We start from the raw sequence: 22963 nt of genomic DNA, 5'->3' as shown, positions 1-22963 counted from the left end.
GGAAAGTAGACACCCTAAGGTATTCGCTGATGGGCATAGTGAGTTCATAGAACTTTTTATTTTTTGTCACAAGTTAGCGGAAAATGATGATTATTTATTTTTTATTTTTTTTTCTTACAAAGTCTCATATTCCACTAACTTGCGACAAAAAATAAAAAAATTTAGGAACTCACCATGCCCCTCACAGAATACCTTGGGGTGTCTTCTTTCCAAAATGGGGTCACTTGTGGGGTAGTTATACTGCCCTGGCAATTTAGGGGCCCAAATGTGTGAGAAGTACCTTGCAATCAAAATGTGTAAAAAATGACCGGTGAAATCCAAAAGGTGCACTTTGGAATATGCGCCCCTTTGCCCACCTTGGCAGCAAAAAAGTGTGACACATCTGGTATCGCCGTACTCAGGAGAAGTTGGGGAATGTGTTTTGGGGTGTCATTTTACATATACCCATGCTGGGTGAGAAAAATATCTTGGTCAAATGCCAACTTTGTATAAAAAAATGGGAAAAGTTGTCTTTTGCCAAGATATTTCTCTCATCCAGCATGGGTATATGTAAAATGACACCCCAAAACACATTCCCCAACTTCTCCTGAGTACGGCGATACCAGATGTGTCACACTTTTTTGCAGCCAAGGTGGGCAAAGGGGCACATATTCCAAAGTGCACCTTTCAGATTTTGCAGGCCATTTTTTACACATTTTGATTGCAAGGTACTTCTCACACATTTGGGCCCCTAAATTGCCAGGGCAGTATAACTACCCCACAAGTGACCCCATTTTGGAAAGAAGACACCCCAAGGTATTCCGTGAGGGGCATGGCGAGTTCCTAGAATTTTTTATTTTTTGTCACAAGTTAGCGGAAAATGATGATTTTTTTTTTTTTCTCTTTTTTCCTTACAAAGTCTCATATTCCACTAACTTGCGACAAAAAATAAAAAATTCTAGGAACTTGCCGTGCCCCTCACGGAATACCTTGGGGTGTCTTCTTTCCAAAATGGGGTCACTTGTGGCGTAGTTATACTGCCCTGGCAATTTAGGGGCCCATATGTGTGAGAAGTACTTTGCAATCAAAATCTGTAAAAAATGACCGGTGAAATCCGAAAGGTGCACTTTGGAATATGTGCCCCTTTGCCCACCTTGGCATCAAAAAAGTGTCACACATCTGGTATCGCCGTACTCAGGAGAAGTTGGGGAATGTGTTTTGGGCTGTCATTTTACATATACCCATGCTGGGTGAGAGAAATATCTTGGCAAAAGACAACTTTTCCCATTTTTTTATACAAAGTTGGCATTTGACCAAGATATTTTTCTCACCCAGCATGGGTATATGTAAAATGACACCCCAAAACACATTGCCCAACTTCTCCTGAGTACGGCGATACCAGATGTGTCACACTTTTTTGCTGCCAAGGTGGGCAAAGGGGCACATATTCCAAAGTGCACCTTTCGGATTTTGCAGGGCATTTTTTACACATTTTGATTGCAAAGTTCTTCTCACACATTTGGGCCCCTAAATTGCCAGGGCAGTATAACTACCCCACAAGTGACCCCATTTTGGAAAGAAGACACCCCAAGGTATTCCGTGAGGGGCATGGCGAGTTCCTAGAATTTTTAACTTTTTGTCGCAAGTTAGTGGAATATGAGACTTTGTAAGGAAAAAAGAAAAAAAAAGAAAAATCATCATTTTCCGCTAAATTGTGACAAAAAATAAAAAATTCTAGGAACTCGCCGTGCCCCCCACGGAATACCTTGGGGTGTCTTCTTTCCAAAATGGGGTCACTTGTGGCGTAGTTATACTGCCCTGGCAATTTAGGGGCCCAAATGTGTAAGAAGTACCTTGCAATCAAAATGTGTAAAAAATGGCCTGCGAAATCCGAAAGGTGCCCCTTTGCCCACCTTGGCTGCAAAAAAGTGTCACACATGTGGTATCGCCGTACTCAGGAGAAGTTGGGCAATGTGTTTTGGGGGGTCATTTTACATATACCCATGCTGGGTGAGAGAAATATCTTGGCAAAAGACAACTTTTCCCATTTTTTTATACAAAGTTGGCATTTGACCAAGATATTTTTCTCACCCAGCATGGGTATATGTAAAATGACACCCCAAAACACATTCCCCAACTTCTCCTGAGTACGGCGATACCACATGTGTGACACTTTTTTGCAACCTAGATGCGCAAAGGGGCCCAAATTCCTTTTAGGAGGGCATTTTTAGACATTTGGATCCCAGACTTCTCACGCTTTAGGGCCCCTAAAAATCCAGGGCAGTATAAATACCCCACATGTGACCCCACTTTGGAAAGAAGACACCCCAAGGTATTCAATGAGGGGCCTGGCGAGTTCCTAGAATTTTTTTTTTTTTTGCATAAGTTAGCGGATATTGATTTTTTTTTGGTTTTTTTTCTCACAAAGTCTCACTTTCCGCTAACTTAGGACAAAAATTTCAATCTTTCATGGACTCAATATGCCCCTCACGGAATACCTTGGGGTGTCTTCTTTCCGAAATGGGGTCACATGTGGGGTATTTATACTGCCCTGGCTTTTTAGGGGCCCTAAAGCGTGAGAAGAAGTCTGGAATATAAATGTCTAAAAATGTTTACGCATTTGGATTCCGTGAGGGGTATGGTGCGTTCATGTGAGATTTTATTTTTTGACACAAGTTAGTGGAATATGAGACTTTGTAAGAAAAAACAAAAACAAACAAAAAATTTCCGCTAACTTGTGCCAAAAAAAAATGGCTGAATGGAGCCTCACCAGGGGGGGAGTGATCAATGACAGGGGGGTGATCAATGACAGGGGGGTGATCACCCATATAGACTCCCTGATCACCCCCCTGTCATTGATCACCCCCCCTGTAAGGCTCCATTCAGACACCCGCATGATTTTTTACGGATCCATGGATACATGGATCGGATCCACAGAACGCATGCGGACGTCTGAATGGAGCCTTACAGGGGGGTTATCAATGACAGGGGGTGATCAGGGTAATCACCCCCCTGTCACTGATCACCCCCCCTGTAAGGCTCCATTCAGACATCCGCATGATTTTTTACGGATCCATGGATACATGGATCGGATCCACAAAACGCATGCGGACGTCTGAATGGAGCCTTACAGGGGGGTTATCAATGACAGGGGGTGATCAGGGTAATCAGGGTGATCACCCCCCTGTCACTGATCACCCCCCCTGTAAGGCTCCATTCAGACATCCGCATGATTTTTTACGGATCCATGGATACATGGATCGGATCCACAAAATGCATGCGGACGTCTGAATGGAGCCTTACAGGGGGGTTATCAATGACAGGGGGTGATCAGGGTAATCAGGGTGATCACCCCCCTGTCACTGATCACCCCCCCTGTAAGGCTCCATTCAGACGTCCGCATGATTTTTTACGGATCCATGGATACATGTATCGGATCCACAGAACGCATGCGGACGTCTGAATGGAGCCTTACAGGGGGGTTATCAATGACAGGGGGTGATCAGGGTAATCAGGGTGATCACCCCCCTGTCACTGATCACCCCCCCTGTAAGGCTCCATTCAGACATCCGCATGATTTTTTACGGATCCATGGATACATGGATCGGATCCACAAAACGCATGCGGACGTCTGAATGGAGCCTTACAGGGGGGTTATCAATGACAGGGGGTGATCAGGGTAATCACCCCCCTGTCACTGACCACCCCCCCTGTAAGGCTCCATTCAGACATCCGCATGATTTTTTACGGATCCATGGATACATGGATCGGATCCACAAAATGCATGCGGACGTCTGAATGGAGCCTTACAGGGGGGTTATCAATGACAGGGGGTGATCAGGGTAATCAGGGTGATCACCCCCCTGTCACTGACCACCCCCCCTGTAAGGCTCCATTCAGACATCCGCATGATTTTTTACGGATCCATGGATACATGGATCGGATCCACAAAATGCATGCGGACGTCTGAATGGAGCCTTACAGGGGGGTTATCAATGACAGGGGGTGATCAGGGTAATCAGGGTGATCACCCCCCTGTCACTGATCACCCCCCCTGTAAGGCTCCATTCAGACATCCGCATGATTTTTTACGGATCCATGGATACATGGATCGGATCCACAAAACGCATGCGGACGTCTGAATGGAGCCTTACAGGGGGGTTATCAATGACAGGGGGGTGATCAGGGAGTGTATATGGGTGATCACCCTCCTGTCATTGATCACCCCCTGTAAGGCTCCATTCAGACGTCCGCATGTGTTTTGCGGATCCGATCCATGTATCCATGGATCCGTAAAAATCATGCGGACGTCTGAATGGTGCCTTACAGGGGGGTGATCAATGACAGGGGGTGATCAGGGAGTGTATATGGGTGATCACCCGCCTGTCATTGATCACCCCCCTGTAAGGCTCCATTCAGACGTCCGTATGCTTTTTGCGGATCCGATCCATGTATCCGTGGATCCGTAAAAATCATACGGACGTCTGAACGGAGCCTGACAGGGGGGTGATCAATGACAGGGCGGTGATCAATGACAGGGGGGTGATCAGGGAGTTTATATGGGGTGATCAGGGGTTTATAAGGGGTTAATAAGTGACCGGGGGGGGGGGTGTAGTGTAGTGTAGTGTGGTGTTTGGTGCGACTGTACTGACCTACCTGAGTCCTCTGGTGGTCGATCCTAACAAAAGGGACCACCAGAGGACCAGGTAGGGGGTATATTAGACGCTGTTATGAAAACAGCGTCTAATATACCTGTTAGGGGTTAAAAAATTCGGATCTCCAGCCTGCCAGCGAGCGATCGCCGCTGGCAGGCTGGAGATCCACTCGCTTACCTTCCGTTCCTGTGAGCGCGCGCGCCTGTGTGCGCGCGTTCACAGGAAATCCCTGCCCTCGCGAGATGACGCGTATATGCGTCGTCGTGCGCAGGGCTGCCACCTCCGGACCGCACATCTGCGTTAGGCGGTCCGGAGGTGGTTAAAGAGGACCTTTCACCTAAAAAAAATAATTAAACTAAGACCATAGCTTAACTTACATGCCCCCATGAAGTCTTGATCGTTTTTTCAAACTGTGCCCCCGTTTGTCCGCTATGCCCTCCGGAATAATTCCCGCCGTCTATGCTAATGAGCCAGCCTCAAATGGGCTGGCTTTAAAAGTTCTCCCGGTCGTGCCTTCCATCTTCTCCCTGGCACGGAGCGCATCCAATCAGCGCGCTCCGCTCTTAGCCGGATAGACGAAATCGCTCCAGTTCTCTGAAGTCTCGCGAGAACTGGAGCGTCTTCTCCCTGGCTAAGAGCGGAGCGCGCTGATTGGATGCGCTCCGTGCCAGGGAGAAGATAGAAGGCACGCCGAGGAGAACTTTTAAAGCTAGCCCATTTGAGGCTGGCTCATTAGCATAGACGGCCGGAATTATTCCGGAGGGCATAGCGGACAAACGGGGGCACAGTTTGAAAAAAGAAAAAACGATCAAGACTTCATGGGGGCATGTAAGTTAAGCTATGGTCTTAGTTTAATTTTTTTTTTTAGGTGAAAGGTCCTCTTTAAATACTGCCCCTACCTCAATATACTGCCCCGTCTGAATACAGATGGAGCATCAGTATAAACATTTATGATATATACATGTAGGAGCAGCCTATATATGTATGCAGACGTAGGAGTAGTAAATAGATTGCAGTGAATTTTTGGTTCTGATTTAGGGCTCTGGGGGCATCCTAAGTACTACTCGTGATTTGGACTGAGGCATTTTGTGGGTGTGTGCTAAATAAGTAGGTGGGGAATGTGTCCATAACAATTTTGGCTATCTGTGAATTTTGCCTCAGTTGTCCAGAAATAACTGATGGCAAGGCTGGCAACCCTGCCAAGTATCCGCTCAGGATGAATTTGATGCTGGTAGAAAAGGCAAGTCATGTAAGGCAAAAGTTTGTGTTTTACACACCAAGGTCTTCTAGGACTCATATTTTTTCTCTTGTGTCTCTTGGCTTTTATTTTTAATTTTTAATAATTAATTGTCTCTCTTTTTCCCTTTCTCTCTTGTCTCCTTTGTCTCCTCTCTTCAAAATTTGCCTAAATAGCATCACCGAAAATTTGAATTCAGATCCATCTCAGATTTTTTCAAAATTTGTGTGATTCATTTAGAATTGATTCACTCATCTCTAATTTCATCTATTCCTTCTGGTTTCTGTAATTTCTTACCAATTGGCTACCATTTCCTCCTTATTTCAATTGGATAATGGACAGCTACCATGAGTTGCTAGATGAAGAAAAGCAGATTCCAATTATATTAGGTAGCAAATGTTTTAAGAAATCCTTTTGGGTAATATTTACAGAAATCTATAAATATCTTACACTATACCCTTAGTACATGGGTCTTATAAACAACGATGTACAAACTGCACTAGTCATGGGTCTAGTTGAGATCCTGTCAATATAGAGGATACATGTTTCATGTGCAGACTGTACAGACAAATGAGATACAGGTACCAAATATGAGAGATTATTTCCTTAGGTTAGCCTATCAAAGATAATGTCAGGAGTAGAAGTCTGGATACTGGATTTGAAGCAGCCCTAGGTATTCTGGTAATGATCCTTTTATTCTTCACTGAATAGCCAATAATGTTTTATGCATTCTAATATCTCGTTTAGGATTATGTTAAATTTAATTTTGGGTAGATTATCATCCATAGATTTGAAATACCATATTTTTCACTCTGTAAGACGGAGCTGACTATTTGATGCGCCTAGGATATAGAAAAAGAATATAATTTTTTTTTAAATCAGACCTTAGATTATTTCCCCAATCTTCATCAGACCCCCAAGGCAGCCCCCTCAATCCTCATCAGACCTCAAATCAGAGCCCAGTCTTCATTAGACTTTGAATCAGATGCCCAAACTTCAGACCTCAGATCAGACCCCTATTCTTCATCATACCCCCAAATCAGACCCCTAATCCTCATCAGACCTCAGATTACTACCCCAAGTCAAACCCCCAATTTCCATCAGACCTCAAATCAGACCCCCAATTTTCTTCAGACCTCAAATCAGACCCTCAATCTTCATCAGACCTCGGATCAGACATAAAATAAAGGAACTTACCTCTCAAGCCAGCTCTTCCTGCAGTGCTGCACTGTAACCTGATGTTGCACAGTGTCAGGTCATAGTGTGCACTTACGTGCACTATGTGCTGACATTGTATGCAGTCAGGAAACAGCACAGAGCCATAAGACCACATTGCAGTGAGTAAAGCTAGCACCAGAAGTACTCTATTCACCACTCCCCAGCCCTACTGTGTACTAATGAGCTTTACTATATAATGGAAGCACTCATTAATATTTGCTTCATAAGACGCAATGCCATTTCCCCCCACTTTTGGGGGCAAAAAGTGTGTCTAATGGAGCAAAAAATGTGGTAACTCTAGCAGTCATGAATAAATAAGTAAAAACTGCAACCAGTTCTTAAAAACAAAATGTAATGTTTTTTTAAAGGGCAGGGTACATGTTCTTCCATACACTACCAACACCCAAGAGACTCTGGTACAAGATAGTACTTCTAGGACAAATCAATATACGATACAAGCAAACCTGTTAACAAAACTGTGTATAGAATGTTAAAACTTTTAGATAACATAACAATGACATAGCTAGCATGATCTCTAGTGCAAAGTACACTAAAAGGGCATATATTTATCCCTGCATTATGTGCCTTGGGGCTATCGCATGTTCACTGAAGTGTTGATATGACAGGAAGAAAACAAGAACCGTAACATGTCAGAGTGAAAAAGGTTAATTGATCCCACAAGACTCTGTGTTAGCATACTGTAAGGAGAGCTGGAATTCAGAGGAAAATCTCTGTGCACCTGTGTTATAAGAAAATGCAGAGCGGAGACACCATAAGCCAAGTCTGGTGACTGCAGAAATCCCCTCTGCATATCAGTCAAGACTGAAAGAAAGTACACATCTTGTCTTACAAGTGGTAAAGTATCATTCAGCATCTAAGAGAACATAACATGCCTGCCTGATCCCTTCCTTCAAGCTTCAAATACCATTTTAAAAACTGAAGCCACTTAGCAGTAACTCAACCAGAGGAGAACACGACATAACCAGGGTGTTAACAAATTGCATCAACATAGTGCTTGCCCCATCTCAAGGTCTATTTATTAGTTTTTTCCTAAAATATGCTGTTTTCTACAAGAATATGCTTTGGAAAAGACTACAGATTCGTCAGAATTAGAATTTCTTGAGATTCTATTCGGGCAAATTTTTCGAAATTCTTTAAAAAAAAGACTATACACAGTGGTAACAATTGTTAAGGGATATTTCAGATAACTAGTATTATCCTAACATAATGTTAGTCTTAGAATTGTTGCTGCTTGCAGTAGCCTACATTTCTCTATGCCATGCCGTCACTGATCATCCCAATGAACATCATGACAGCTCATTGAGAGACTTGTGGATTAAGGGTACCTGGACATGGTACAGATTTGTATGCAGAAAAGCTACATGAAATCCACATAACACCTGTAGAAAAAGCACACATAAAGTTGCGCTATTTATTGTGGGGTAGGTGTGTTTTTGGGCATTTTTAATGTGGTTTTTGTTGCAGAATTCCATTTTTTTTTTCTGGTTATGTTAAGAACCCTATTAAATTCTATGGAAAACCACTCTACAGAAGGTGCACAAACAAATGACATACTGTGGATTTTAAAATCCGCGCAACAGGTCAATTTCCACGAGGACAGAAAAAAATAATTATACATTAAATTTGTCAAATCTCATTCACCTTGCTGGTACTGTATTACACAGCATTTTTTCTGCATGAGAAAAAAGCACAATCTGCATTGTGTGCAGGTACCCATTTACTGCTTGTCAAGTGAGTCATTACAATGCTATTACAGTACAACAGTTATGCCATTTCTTAATATAATAAAAAAAAAAAAACGAGAGAACTGAAGCTCATAGACGTCCAATTATGAAAAATAGTATACTTTATTAGTTACAAAATCAATGAATAATAAATACCATTAAAAAAGGGGAATAAGGAGCAAGAACACCATCCCAGCAATACAGATTCTGAATATATAAGTGTCAAAATGACATGGACAATGATTTCATAAAAAGTGAGTCCTAGTACAAAAACATCACAGCAAAAAATGCTGAACAGTACAGCGACTCAATAGCAGATAGTATTCTCAGAAGGTACTATATAGTATGACGCAGCAAGGGGCTGCTGTATACATGCGTAACGCCATCCCAGGCATTCAGGTCTCCGTCACTTTTGGTGAGTCCCTGCTATCTCCATTTATGCTCATGGCTTGTTACTTATAGTCAGGATATGGTTCAGCGGGTGTATACAGCAGCCCCTTGCTGCATCATACTATATAGTACCTTCTGAGAATACTATCTGCTATTGAGTAGCTGTACTGTTCGCCATTTTTTGCTGTGATGTTTTTGCACAAAAAAGCTCTTCCAGTCACACATAATTTTGGGAAGTCTGTTTATATTGCCGCACTACTTCAGTGTACATTTATCCGGCAATTGACACCCATGGTTGTTTTTGTCATTTCTTAATATACTAATACAATAATGCTTCAGGTATAATAAGCTCTTCCCATGAACTATATTAGGGCATATGGAATAGAATAAGGGGCTCTCCCTATTGGAAACACCCCCTATATTAACTAAAACTAAAAGCTTCTGCAAAGGATTGCATGGCTTTCACAATTAGATAGGTAGGCATGAAATCAACGTCTTTAGATTCTGATAAGCATGAATTACATAGGCTGCATCCACATTTGCAATCACAGTTTCGGTATTCTGTTCCAGCATAGGAATAGGATACCGGAACAGTGAGGGAGCTGTATGTGGGCTCCAACGGGGGTGATTGATGCTGATATGGACAGCACAATCACTCCAAAGGTTAGACAGGGGACACTGGTGTTTGGCGACCCCTGTAGGTACTGCGATTGGCTGGTATACTATGGCAGCCAATCGCAGCACTACAAAGGCAGAGAGAACAAACAGGAAGAATCTCTTGCAGGCAGCCATTCTAGTTGGTGACTGCGTGTAGAGGGGTTCTGTGCCCCTCTGTGCTATGTTGGATGGCTGGGACTTCTGGTGCACCTGAGCTCCACAGTGACCTACAGCTAAAAATTAACTTTTTTCTGGAACTGCTGAAGTGTTCATTGATCTAATTGCAGCAGTTCCACATCCCTGATCCTAATCCCCGTCGCTGTATCCCCTCTCCCCCATCACCATGTCCGCTTTCCGCAGACAGCAGACTATCAGTCCCTTTTTTTTGTCATGTTCTTTTTTGCCATATTTTTCCAGCCCTGCACCAGTTTTTCTGTGTGCGAGCTGTGACCGGCAAGCGCTGATCAGTGTGTAGGTCAATGATCAGCACCTGTGCTCATATTTTGTGCAGGAGTTTTTGTTCTGTAATCCGTACTAATTTTTGCATGGTTTTATTTTTGTAAGAATAAAAAATAATAGTAGGGGTTTTCTGCACACATTTTTTAACTACAGTTTTTGCACACAATGCATTTGTATGCATGGTAGGTCGCACTACCACCATCCACAAGCCAGACTGCATTCTGGACTACAATACTAACATGGGAGGGTTTAATCTTTCAGATCAACTTCTGAAGCCATGTAAAAAAAATGAAGGTGTGGTACAAAAAGCTGGTCGTGCACATTGTACATACGGCACTGTATAATGCTTATGCGTTATTGAGATTTGAAGGCCAGACAGAAACATTTCTTCCTTTTCAAGAGGTGGTGATCAAGGCCCTAATATTTCATAACCAGGGAGTGGAGGGCCCAAGTACATCTGGAAAATATGGTGCCTGTGTTGTACTAGGACAACATTTCCCTGGTGAAGTCAACCAAACAGCAAGGAAAGGAAGGACCTAAAAAAGATGCAGAGTGTGTTGTAAAAGGGGAATACGAAAGGACACTACTTATCCCTGTGAAACCTGCCCTGAAAAACCTGGCCTGTTGCTTCAGGAGTACCACTCATGCAGTAATCATTTTATCCTTTATGTACCCTGTAATTATACCACCTTATTACACTCTGATACATTCCACACAGCTTACATATTTACTTTTAACCAACCACTACACATTCATTTCTGAAAAACACTTACCTTTGTGTTCACTATACCCCTTGAAAAACTCCTTGAGTGATATAGTTTCCAAAATGGGGTCACTTCTTGGGAGTTTCTACTGGAGGTATACATCTGGATCTTTTCAAATGCAACATGGCACCTGAAAACCGTATTAGAGAAATCTGGCCTCCTAAAACCATACTGCACGTCTTCCCCTCTAAGTCCTGCTGTGTGCCCATACAGCTGTTAACAAACACATATTGGTTTGTGCATTTTCTCCTTTTACCCCTTGTGAAAATGAAAACTTTTGGGGTAAAGCAATATTTTATTGTAAAACGTAATTTTTTTTTTATGTTCACAGTCAAAAGTTTCTAAATTCTATGACAAGTGTTTCTAGATTCTATGAAATGCCTGTTTGGTTTTGTGCTGACTCCACCCTTTAAAAAATCCCTGAAAAGTTATATTTTCCAAAATGGGGTCACTTCTAGGGGGTTTCTACTGTAGGGGTACTTCGGGATCTCTTTAAGTGCGACATGGCACTTGAAAACCATTTCAGCGAAATCTGGCCTCCTACAGTAAATCCATATGAGTCCTGTGGTGTGCCCATATAGCAGTTTTGCTATTTTACCCCTTGTGAAAATGAAAAAATGTGGGGCTAAAGCAGCATTGTGTTGTAAAAAATGTAAATTTTTTATTTTTACACCCAAGTTTCTACATTCTATGACAAGTGTTTCTAAATTCTATAAAACATCTGTGGGGTCACGTGTGCTCACTATACTTCTTGAAAAATTCCTTGAAGGGTGTGGTTTCCGAAATGGGGTCATTTTTGGGGAAAGGGGGTCTCTTTTTTTATCTCACATCAGAGACTCAGCAGTTGTCAGCTAATGCTGTGTAAATCATCATAATTGTCCTCCAATGTACATGGTGCACATTTGGGGAGTTTTTACAATCAATGAACACACTATAATAATTAGACAGCAGACTTTAAACAGTGGCACAAATTGGGCACAGAAATGGCATATCCTTGGAAAAATTGTCATTTTCATCATCCTCTAAAAATACCTTGAAGGGTTTAAGTTAAAAAATAGGGTCATTTATTTGGGATGGGGGGGCTCTTTTTTTATTTTACATCAGCGCCTCAGCAATTATCAGCAAGTGCTGTGTAAAATCATCATATTAGGCCTCCAATGTGCATGGTGCACTTTCACTTTTAAACCCTGTTGTGTATCCAAATTACAGTCTAGGTACACGTGTTTCTACAATCAGGATTTGGGGGGTACTATCTCAACTTGGGGAAAGCACCTTAGTTGTCATGAGTTGGCTGATAGGCCATACATGATCCTCTGGAATTGTGCGAAGAAAGGTATGCAAAACAGCTGATCCCCGGGTTGGTATGGAGCTCAGCCCCATCACCTGATCACCTGAACGGGGCTAAGCTGCTCCTGGTCCACATGACACATGAATGTGTCATCACTTGGCCTAGGAACAGCAGATAGAAGGCAGCGGCGTTTACAGGAGCAAAGCTGCCTTCTCAAAGAACTGATTGGCGGGGGTCAGACCTCCACTGGTCAGATACTGATGACCTATTATCAGTATATAAATCTCAGAAAAACTCTTTAATGTTATCACTACTGAATAGTAAATTATGGTCTCATCACTCCAGATGATTCTTTCCCATGGTGCCTCTATCTGGGTTAGATGGGTTTTAGCCCACTGTAATTGTTTCAATCTTTGTTTTGGCGATACATCCAAACAGTCCTTGCACTCAACTTCAAACCACATTGGGACCATTCACTTTGTGTCTAGGTAACAGTAGAAAATCACCTGTGTCTATACAGGATCTTTAAATTATTCATCACCACCTGCTGCTGTGCACCTTATCCTGCTTTTACCATTCTGGTTTTGTAGTGATGGAGTCTTCTAAATCACCTCAAAACCTTCAAAGTACCTCCTTTGGTGAGGTTCCTCCATTTTGTCTGCTAATTTCAATATAAGTATAGCCTAGTTCACTCAAAATTACTATTTCACTTTGCTTTCTGGGTGACCAATCAACCCATTTCACTTTTTTTCTTACCAAGTTCTACAAGCTTACTAGGCATAGCAAAAAAACAAAAACAAAACAAAGCAACCAAATTGATAATCACAACGCACAGATGATCTAATACATAACCTGTCAAATTGTGGAGAATTTGCAACAAGTATGGATTTCATATTCATTGACTATGAACTGGATAGACATGTGTCTTTTTCAGCCTTACAAACTATGTTACTATGACCAGCTGGAAGTAGATATATTTAAAAGGAGACTGTCACTGTGCGGATTCCACAGGCGGTTCCAGACCCATGCGGATTGCAATACGGGCATGGCCGGGCAACGGCTGTGTGCATGTGCCCTAACAGTATGTGTATCACCATGTAGGGTAGGTGCCCTGAAACATAACCATACCTTTGCAGCAAAATGTAAATACATTTTTGGGTGCTTGTTCATAGCAATGGCAGAAAGAAAGGCAGGTACACTATATGGGGTAGTCTGTCAATGGCATTTCCATAAAAACAAAAAGATGAATTTCTTAGGATTAGAGGGCTGAGTTTTTATAAGAAAGGCGGCTATATTTCAGGGCATATACCCTACATAGTAACATGCTTATTTTGAAACTAATTTTGGAAGTGACAGAGACACAACAGTGAATTAACCATTCCTATGCAACAGCCTCAGACTGAAGTTCCCTGTGAACGCCAGAAGAAATTATTTGTCACTCCTATCTATACAGAGCATGTTTACTTTTAGTTGAACTACAAAATGTATTTATCACCAGTAATGGTCAGTTTGCAGTGTTCGCCAGCGAACACATGCGAGCTGCCATCCTGACTCACCCTTCCGGCGATGCACAGGTAAGCTCTTACCTGTGCCTGTGACGGGAGCTGGTCTGAAATCAAATGTGGTCAGCGGGAGCAGGCAGTTCCGAGAATAGCCGCCGGGGGCCTTCATCGGGCTGTTCTCGGAACTGCCTGCTCCCGGTGACCGCATTTGATTTCAGACCGGCTCCAGCACAGGCACAGGTAAGGGCTTACCTGTGCATAGCCGGATGGGTGAGTCAAGATCGCAGCCCGCATGTGTTCGCTGGCGAACACTGTGAACTGACCATAACTGTTTATCACTGCACACAGGAAACATCAAAAATTGTAGTAGGAATAGACAATAATGGAAAATGGTCGGTTTCAAAGTTACTTCCAAAAAGGGTTGCCTTCTGCTGGACACTGTGTCAGATCCTGGGCCCACCAGAGAATCTTTTGGTACTCTGGTCATCCAGTCTGACCCAATACTGCAGCCATATTCCCTGACCACAGGGAATCTTTAAGACTGAGAAACTTAGAGGCACCCTTGTTCTTAAATGAAGCTATAACCATGTACTGTACTTCTTGGAAAGATGTCGTTAAAAAATCATATTTAACTATATTTAAGAATTTCTGCTGTACACAATGTCAACATGGATAATATTCTTCTGTCACTTACCAGGACAAAGAGGCAATATGAAGCTTGCTCTTGGTGTTCAGGTATAGTGGAAAACACTGACAAAATTAGGCAACTGAAGACAAGTAGAAATCTGAAAAAGATAGAAAAAAATCTGCTTTAGATCTTTGTGTGATCTTTTCATATGAGATGTCATGTAATGAAAGCAAAGTGATATACAATGTACTCATTAATCAATACAAAAGCACAGAGATGTAACTAGAATTCATGAAGTCACCTAGCAAAATCACAAATTGGTCCTCCACATTTTTCCATTAGGAATGAAACAACTATTTTTTTTCTATTTCATTGCTCTTTGATGGCTATAGAGTAGCATGCTGGGCTATTTTAGCAAGTATAAAATACTGAAACCTGACAGACCCATTAGAAGGGATCAGTATCCATTACAAGAGTGTAATAGTGTAAATTTTGTGTCGCTATTATTACTGCATATAAGTTTAATATTTCAGTTTCAATTTCTTTTACTTGGTAAAATGAGTCAGTCTGTATTGGAAATAAGCTTATACCTACGGTAGTTGATTAGTTCAAAGAAATAACTGAAAAAATCGTTGTATAAGTAAAAATAGCAGTGTGCAACCTAATAATTTCACAAAATGCTCCTTTCCATAGTTTGTTTGTTTTTTGTTAGTTTTTTTGTGTGGGGGAGTCAAGAAAGTAGAGGCTCCAGACCACAACTCTTCAACTGAAACCTTGATGAGTGTGTGTCTACCAGTAGCTGAGCAGACCTCTTAACATTTAGCAGGGTCAGTCTATTCATTAGTATGGAATGGTTCCAGGCATTGTCAGACATGTCATCAGGAACATACAAGCCAAATAATATGTGGTCCTTCAGTTTTTGCAAATAATACTAATCTGATTTTTACGATTTTATTATATCATCCAGATACACTGGCCATCTTTTAGCAATGGTGGAGAACTGCTAGGAAACGTCACCTCTCACTCTGAAGGTTTCAGTCCATTCATGTATCCCATGGTTGGCTATGCTCTGCATGTGATGTATGGCCAGCCACTGCTACTCCTGGTGATGCTGATAGCTGAGGCTTCTGAAGCAGAAATCAGCAGATTATCAGGCTGGCTTGAGTTTAGAATGGGTTGTCTTGACTGCAAATTGAAACCAGATTATTGTCACTTTACACTATGGAACATGTACCGGAAAAACTGCAGACATGTCTGATGGTAGAGGCGCTGGGCTGATGTCCATTTTTACACTGAGCATTACACATTCTTCCTATTTCACACTTTCCAAAAGTAACTATCATTATTCCTCGCTATCTGATATAGCCCAGGGACATAAACACTGCAATGGATTCAGAGCACTTAAAACATTTTAATGTAATACATTAGTGTCTGTAGATCTTTGCTTTATGACTCAGTGCTCATTGTTTGACCTGTTCGTTGTCAATGTAATGCATCCCTTATGCTATAGAATGTTAAAAGGCAGAACATGAGCAGAAAGCAAAAGTAGTGAGTACAAGGAAAAATAAGGGGGACACAACATAGGAAAGAAACATTTACAGAAGAAAATTTTCAAGTGTGACTCTAGAAAGAGAACTGGCAGGTTGAAAAGACGAAGGTTGCTAACATGTGGATAAACATACATATTTGCCAGTGGACACACCAACTGGGCCAGCCTGATGATTACTATAGGGGGTCTACTTGTAATTTGTTATTTACAATGTCTGTACACCAAAGTTCAGGACTGAGCATAGTTAACTTTAGATAAAGCTTAAGCTGAACATACATGGCGAAGCTTCACTATCAATAACCACTAGCATTCATAGTCATACAATGTAGAGTCTTTGAAACAGATCTTCATTAACTTTCTGCTGTTTTCACTTAGGGTAAGTTCAAACAGAGTTTTTTGGAGGAGGTTTTGAGGCAGATTTCTCTTCAGATTTTTCAGCCAAAGCCAGAAGTGATCCAGCAGGAAGGAGAAGTATAAGTTCTTCAATTATATTTATGATTCCTTTAGCATGCACTTCTGGCTTTGACTAAAAAATCTACCTCAAAACCTCCTCCCAAAAACTTGGTGTGAACCTACCCTAATTCTTCAGATGATATTTGGTATTTGCAGTGTATCTTCTTATGTATCTTCTTATTTGAAGATAGCCAGTTCCTGTTGATCGATCTTATTATTTGTATTATGTATTTTTAATTAGTACTTTGTATCTGCTAAGGTGTACTATTCTGGACAGACGGTAGTGCCAAGTGGCTTGATTACATTTTGGGTGCCCCTTGTAGCCAATCTCAGGATTGCAGAAATATCCATTAGGCAGTAAGAAAAACACACAACACATAGAAGCATGTGTTTTTACAATGCAGTAATTGGTCATGTGTTTTTTTATTTATTTATGTATGGATTTATGAATTTATATATTTCATTTATATATGTTTTACATTTATTTTATAAGTTGCACCTGTAAAAACGCTGTAGTCAATCTCTACATTGCAAATAGTAATAATAACAATTTAATATGTTAATTTTATTTAATTTGTTTTCTCATATTAAGAAAATTAAAAGAGTCTAAATAACAATTAACCTGATATCACCTTGTGTACACAATAAATGGCTGGTTGACTGATTTTAGAACGCACTTAATAGAAGTCATTTGAAATGAAGCGTTTTGTTACATTTGATTTTGTCTCTTCGGTACTTCAAACAGATGATGCTCTCTACATTGTAATGCAATCAAAATTTCAAACTATAATTTATACAGTACTTCTTTACATGCACTGTGGCCCATAAGTGGGTTTCAGTGAGCTGTATGTGCACAGAACGCTGAGCAATAGCCAAATATATAAGGCTGTAGGCTATAATACTGGCATGTGGGCAGTGTTTCTTAAAATACAGTATCCCTATTAAAAAAATAAAATTCTACTTATAATCCTAGAACAATGTTGAATGCTATTGCTCAGCTTCCTGCATATGACACAGTATTATTATCTAAGCAGTGCCAGCTCCTGTACCAGGGCCATAGACCATACAGGGAAACTTCCCAGAGCCTTCCTCAGCTTCAAGCACTGGCTAGCGGGCGGTCTCCTGAGTCTCGAATTCAACAGTATTGCCATCCTGAGGCAACTGGAGTAGGAGGACAGCACATGACAGCTGTTTATCACAGAGGGACAGCCTCTCTGGAGGTCTTTTGTGCTATTGGGTCATTTTTTTATGATACATTGTGGTATTTGGTTCTGCTGGGGAGGTATTCTGCAATATGGTATTGCTGCCTTGCCCACTTGCGTTACCCTGCCTTCTGTCCATTTGGACCAGCCTTTGGGCAACTTATTTTTTTTCAGGGACAGTATAAGTTCTCGGTCTGCCCCTGCCCAGTACTGCAATATTGCAATGCCTGCCACCCTAGTCCCATAACTGAACTACAGTGATCTAATAAGTCAAGCAAGTTCCCTTGTATCAGAAAACTACCACAGCAGATGATAAGATGCTTAAAGGGTAACTGTCATGTTGCTGAAACCACTGGCATCATGAAATCTCAACAAGTTCATTATGACTTAGAACTAATTTACTCAATATAGAACACAGTATAAAAGTGAACCAGGAATAGGGAGATGAGCTGGCTGTGTGAGGAAAAGACTTGTCAATCAGGGTGATTAGGGTGGAGAAAAGTCATCATGGTAAGTGGCTTTATCCCATGACCTCTGCAGCCAATCACTGGTCTCAGCCGTCACATGTCCTAGAACGGCACATCACTGTTAGTGACGTGCTATTGCAGCATATGTAACTGAGGACTGTGATTGGCTACAGAATTCATAGGATCAAGCCACTTCTGGTCCGGCAGAGACCCAAACCAACCAGGAAGGGAGCTGTCGTGCTGGACTGGCAGGAATGTGGACAGGTGAGTGCATAGTCTTTATTTGGCACATTACGGATAGGGGTTAAGTAGACACCTAGGCTTTACAACCTTTAAATGTTACAGATTCAGACTAAACTGGCAACGTACTCCAATAAAACGTCACGTACCCCAATGCACTCACATTACATAACACATTTTCGACTGCACGTAAAAGTGTAAACAGTGACAAAATAAAACATCACCTGCAATGGCAAGTCTCAATTAGCTGCTTCTGTCTCAACCCCCCCCCCCCCAAAAAAAGTCCTCATTACAACATTTCTCACAAAGCAGATAGCGGTTTCCAGACAGCATGGAAAATAATTGTTTAACCGTTTTGATAATGCAAGCCATACAGCTTAAATTTTCCACCATTTATAGTTTTAGCTAGAGCTGTTTATGTAGGAAAATGAGATATGGCAGAGGTTATTACCATTCGTTAGAAGTGTTTGACAAGCGCTGTATGGAAGGCAAGATTTCTTCCATAGATGAAGTCTAGGAAATTTATAGTACAGGTCTTCATGTGGGATGACATGTTCTCTAGCTTTCACCAGTCTAAAAGCGTAATACAGAGCCCTGGCTTACAAGGCAAGAACAAAAATGGAAAGGCTATGAAATAAAGACATACGTTTAATCACTATGGTTATAGTGTATTAAAGTAGCCATAAGCAATTATTACAGAAAGATTAGAAGTATGGGGCACATTTATTAAGACGGGTGTTTTAGACACCGGTCTTAGTAAAGCTCTGCACTGACGGTGGATCCGCCGCAGTTATGTAGAGGCGCCCTAGATGCAAAATGATTCCCTATTTCCATATACTGTATCACAAGCTAAAACCCACAAATACGTCAGTTCTCAATAAATGGGAAAAAATCTGTATAATTATTTACCAAACTGAAAATACATATACCCTTTCTCACCACCACAAGAAGTCAAAGAATGTCATAGATTGTTGTGCAAATATGCCATAATTTGCAACTTTTTTACACCACTATTGTGAACTAGCTTTGATGAATGTCCCCCATTGTTTAAAGTATACTATTCAGCCCTTTTCAATTCACAGAACCAACCTATACTAAAGGAATTTGAACATGTCTATATACAGAATGTACAGCTTCTTTACCTCCCCCCCCCCCTCTCTCTCTGTAAAAAAAAAAAAAAAAAAACTGTGGCAGCACCATCCCTGATGCAAGCTGGTGGTTGCAGCAGCCCAACACGGATTAAGGCCAATCCAAAAAATAATATATATATATATATATATATATATACACACACACACACACACACACACACACACACACACACATACAGTGGATATAAAAAGTCTACTCACCCCTGTTAAAATGTCAGGTTTCTGTGATGTAAAAAAATGAGACAAAAATAAATAATTTCAGAACTTTTTCCACCTTTAATGTGACCTATAAACTGTACAACTCAATTAAAAAACAAACTGAAATATTTTAGGTAGAGGAAGGAAAAAGTATAAAAATAAAATAATATGGTTGCATAAGTGTGCACACCTTTAAACTAATACTTTGTTGAAGCACCTTTTTATTTTATTACAGCACTCAGTCTTTTTGAGGTATGAGTCTATCAGCATGGCACATCTTCTTTGCAAAAACACTCCAAATCTGTCAGATTGCGAGGGCATCTCCTGTGCACAGCCCTCTTCAGATCACCCCACAGATTTTCAGTTGGATTCAGGTCTGGGCTCTGGCTGGGCCATTCCAAAACGTTAATCTTCTTCTGGTGAAGCCATTCCTTTGTTGATTTGGATGTATGCTTTGGGTTGTTGTCATGCTGAAAGATGAAGTTCCTCTTCATGTTCAGCTTTCTAGCAGAAGCCTGAAGGTTTTGTGCCAATATTGACTGGTATTTGGAACTGTTCATAATGCCCTCTAGCTTAACTAAGGCCCCAGTTCCAGCTGAAAAAAAAACCAGCCCCAAAGCAGGATGCTGCCCCCACCATGCTTCACTGTGGGTATAGTGTTCTTTTGGTGATGTGTAGTGTTGTTTTTGCACCAAACCTATCTTTTGGAATTATGGCCAAAAAGTTCAACCTTGGTTTCATCAGACCATAACCCCTTTTCCCACATGCTTTTGGGAGACTTCAGATGTGTTTTTGCAAAATGTAGCCTGGCTTGGATGTTTTTCTTAGAAAGAAAAGGATTTCATCTTGCCACTGCTGCTATAGGCCTCTTGGTAGCCTCCCAGACCAATTTTCTTCTCGTCTTTTCATCAATTTTGGAGGGACGTACAGTTATTGGTAATGTCACTGTTGTGCCATATTTTCTCCACTTGATGATGACTGTCTTGACTGTGTTCCATGGTATATCTAACGGCTTGGAAATTAATTTGTACCCTTCTCCTGACTGATACCTTTTAACAATGAGATCCCTCTGATGCTTTGGAAGCTGTCTGTGGACCATGGGTTTTGCTGTGGGATGCGACTAAGAAAATTTCTGGAAAGACCAACTAGAGCAGCTGAACTTTATTTGGGGTTAATCAGAGGCACTTTAAATGATGGCAGGTGTATGCTGACTCCTATTTAATATGATTTTGAATGTGATTGCTTAGTTCTGAACACAGCTACATCCCCAGTTATCATTCAGTGTAACGGGTGCGCACCCATTCATTCTCTATGGGGCAGGAATGGATGTGGACAGCACACATTGTGCTGTCCGCATCCGCATTTCCGGAGAACGCCCCCGATCTTCTGGTCCGCGGATCCGGAAAAAAACCATGTCCTATTCTTGTCCGCATTTGCAGACAAGAATAGGCAGTTCTATTGGGGTAGCGGACGGGTGTAATGGACCCTAAATGTCACTTGCTGAAGTGAGACAACCCATTTAAGGTCTGACATTCACCTATGCCCCCAACTTTCTGGCCTCCCTACTTGCTTGTTGAAATGTCAATGTCTGTGGAGAATGGTAGCCCTGTGCTGGTTCATACTCCCAAATGGTAGGGGGAATAAGGCTATCTTAGCGACAACTACCACTGTCTTGTCAATGTTTGATTAGTGGAGGTCAAGCCCCACCAGGTTGGTGGAGGCTAAATGGTGATCTTGGCCACAAGACACAACCAAAGATTGCTGTGTAGCAGTTCAATATTTAAATCAAATAAGGTGGCAGTATGACTTGCATGTTGCTGCCACCCCAGAATTCCAAGAAATTCAACACTGCTAGATTTTTATCTGTAAAGAATAAATCAAGGCAACTGGACGTACTGTAGATTTCTTGAAAAAGTTTCACTCGTTCTTCCAACGAGCTTTCTCAATTCTGAGTGATTGTACAAAAAATTCTGGGAATAAATATGTAACTGAATCCACATCTGGTAATTAGACCCAGCATTGGGTCAAAGGTGTTGATTCCATTATCCTTATATTCTTTACAGATATATACCATGACCTGGATAAATGAGAACCTTCACAGACACTGCTAGATTTTATGCTATTCTGGGGTTGCGGTTATGACAACTTGCAAGTCATGCTACAGCCCTAGTCCATTCAATGGCTGCAGTGCTACACAGCGATCTTTGGTCATGGCCAAGATCACCATGTAGCCACAGCCTTTGTGCGGCACCTCCACTGTGCTGTTTGTCAAATGTCCCACAAGAGGTCAAACCCTCAGTTATTAAAAATTGAAAACCTATCCTGACTAATTTTAAGTTATGAAATGTTATAAGTAGGGATGAGCGAACTCGAACTGTATAGTTCGGGTTCGTACCGAATTTTGGGGTGTCCGTGACACGGACCCGAACCCGTACATTTTCGTAAAAGTCCGGGTTCGGGTTCGGTGTTCGTCGCTTTCTTGGCGCTTTTGTGACGCTTTCTTGGCGCTTTTTGAAAGGCTGCAAAGCAGCCAATCAACAAGCGTCATACTACTTGCCCCAAGAGGCCGTCACAGCCATGCCTACTATTGGCATGGCTGTGATTGGCCAGAGCACCATGTGACCCAGCCTCTATTTAAGCTGGAGTAACATAGCGCCGCCCGTCACTCTGCTCTGATTAGCGTAGGGAGAGGTTGCGGCTGCGACAGTAGGGCGAGATTAGTCAGATTAACTCCTCCAAAGGACTTGATTAATCGATCGATCTGCAGCTGTGCATCATTGAGCTGCTGAAATTCAATTGCTCACTGTTTTTAGGCTGCCCAGACCGTTTGTCAGTCACTTTTTTCTGGGGTGATCGGCGGCCATTTTGTGTCTTGTGGTGCGCCAGCACAAGCTGCGACCAAGTGCATTTAACCCTCAATGGTGTGGTTGTTTTTTGGCTAAAGCCTACATCAGGGTGAAGCTGTCACACCAAGTGCATTTAACCAGCAATAGTCTGTTTATTTTTTGGCCATATACTACATCAGGGGCAAGCTGCGCCTGTCACCAAGTGCATTTAACCCTCAATGGTGTGGTTGTTTTTTGGCTAAAGCCTACATCAGGGTGAAGCTGTCACACCAAGTGCATTTAACCAGCAATAGTCTGTTCATTTTTTGGCCATATACTACATCAGGGGCAAGCTG

The 22963-nt window shown here is 41.7% G+C and overlaps 1 protein-coding gene across 5 annotated transcripts in view; it reads right to left on the bottom strand.

Moving 5' to 3' along the window:
• The window catches only part of KCNQ5 (potassium voltage-gated channel subfamily Q member 5), a 661517-nt gene that overhangs the window by 224204 nt on the left and 414350 nt on the right, over positions 1 to 22963 (bottom strand). For 4 of the 5 annotated variants that reach the window (XM_044291364.1, XM_044291365.1, XM_044291367.1 and 1 more), the window contains exon 2: positions 14589 to 14679. In XM_044291364.1, the coding sequence (XP_044147299.1) occupies positions 14589 to 14679 (91 nt within the window). Of the gene's footprint in view, positions 1 to 14588; positions 14680 to 15539; positions 15649 to 22963 lie in introns of those variants that run through there. The other variant, XM_044291369.1, reaches the window with a different exon arrangement.

The sequence above is a fragment of the Bufo gargarizans genome, chromosome 4 (genome assembly GCF_014858855.1).
Source record: "Bufo gargarizans isolate SCDJY-AF-19 chromosome 4, ASM1485885v1, whole genome shotgun sequence".
In the NCBI taxonomy this organism is placed as follows: domain Eukaryota; kingdom Metazoa; phylum Chordata; class Amphibia; order Anura; family Bufonidae; genus Bufo; species Bufo gargarizans.
This window is presented reverse-complemented; position numbering and strand designations above follow the sequence as displayed.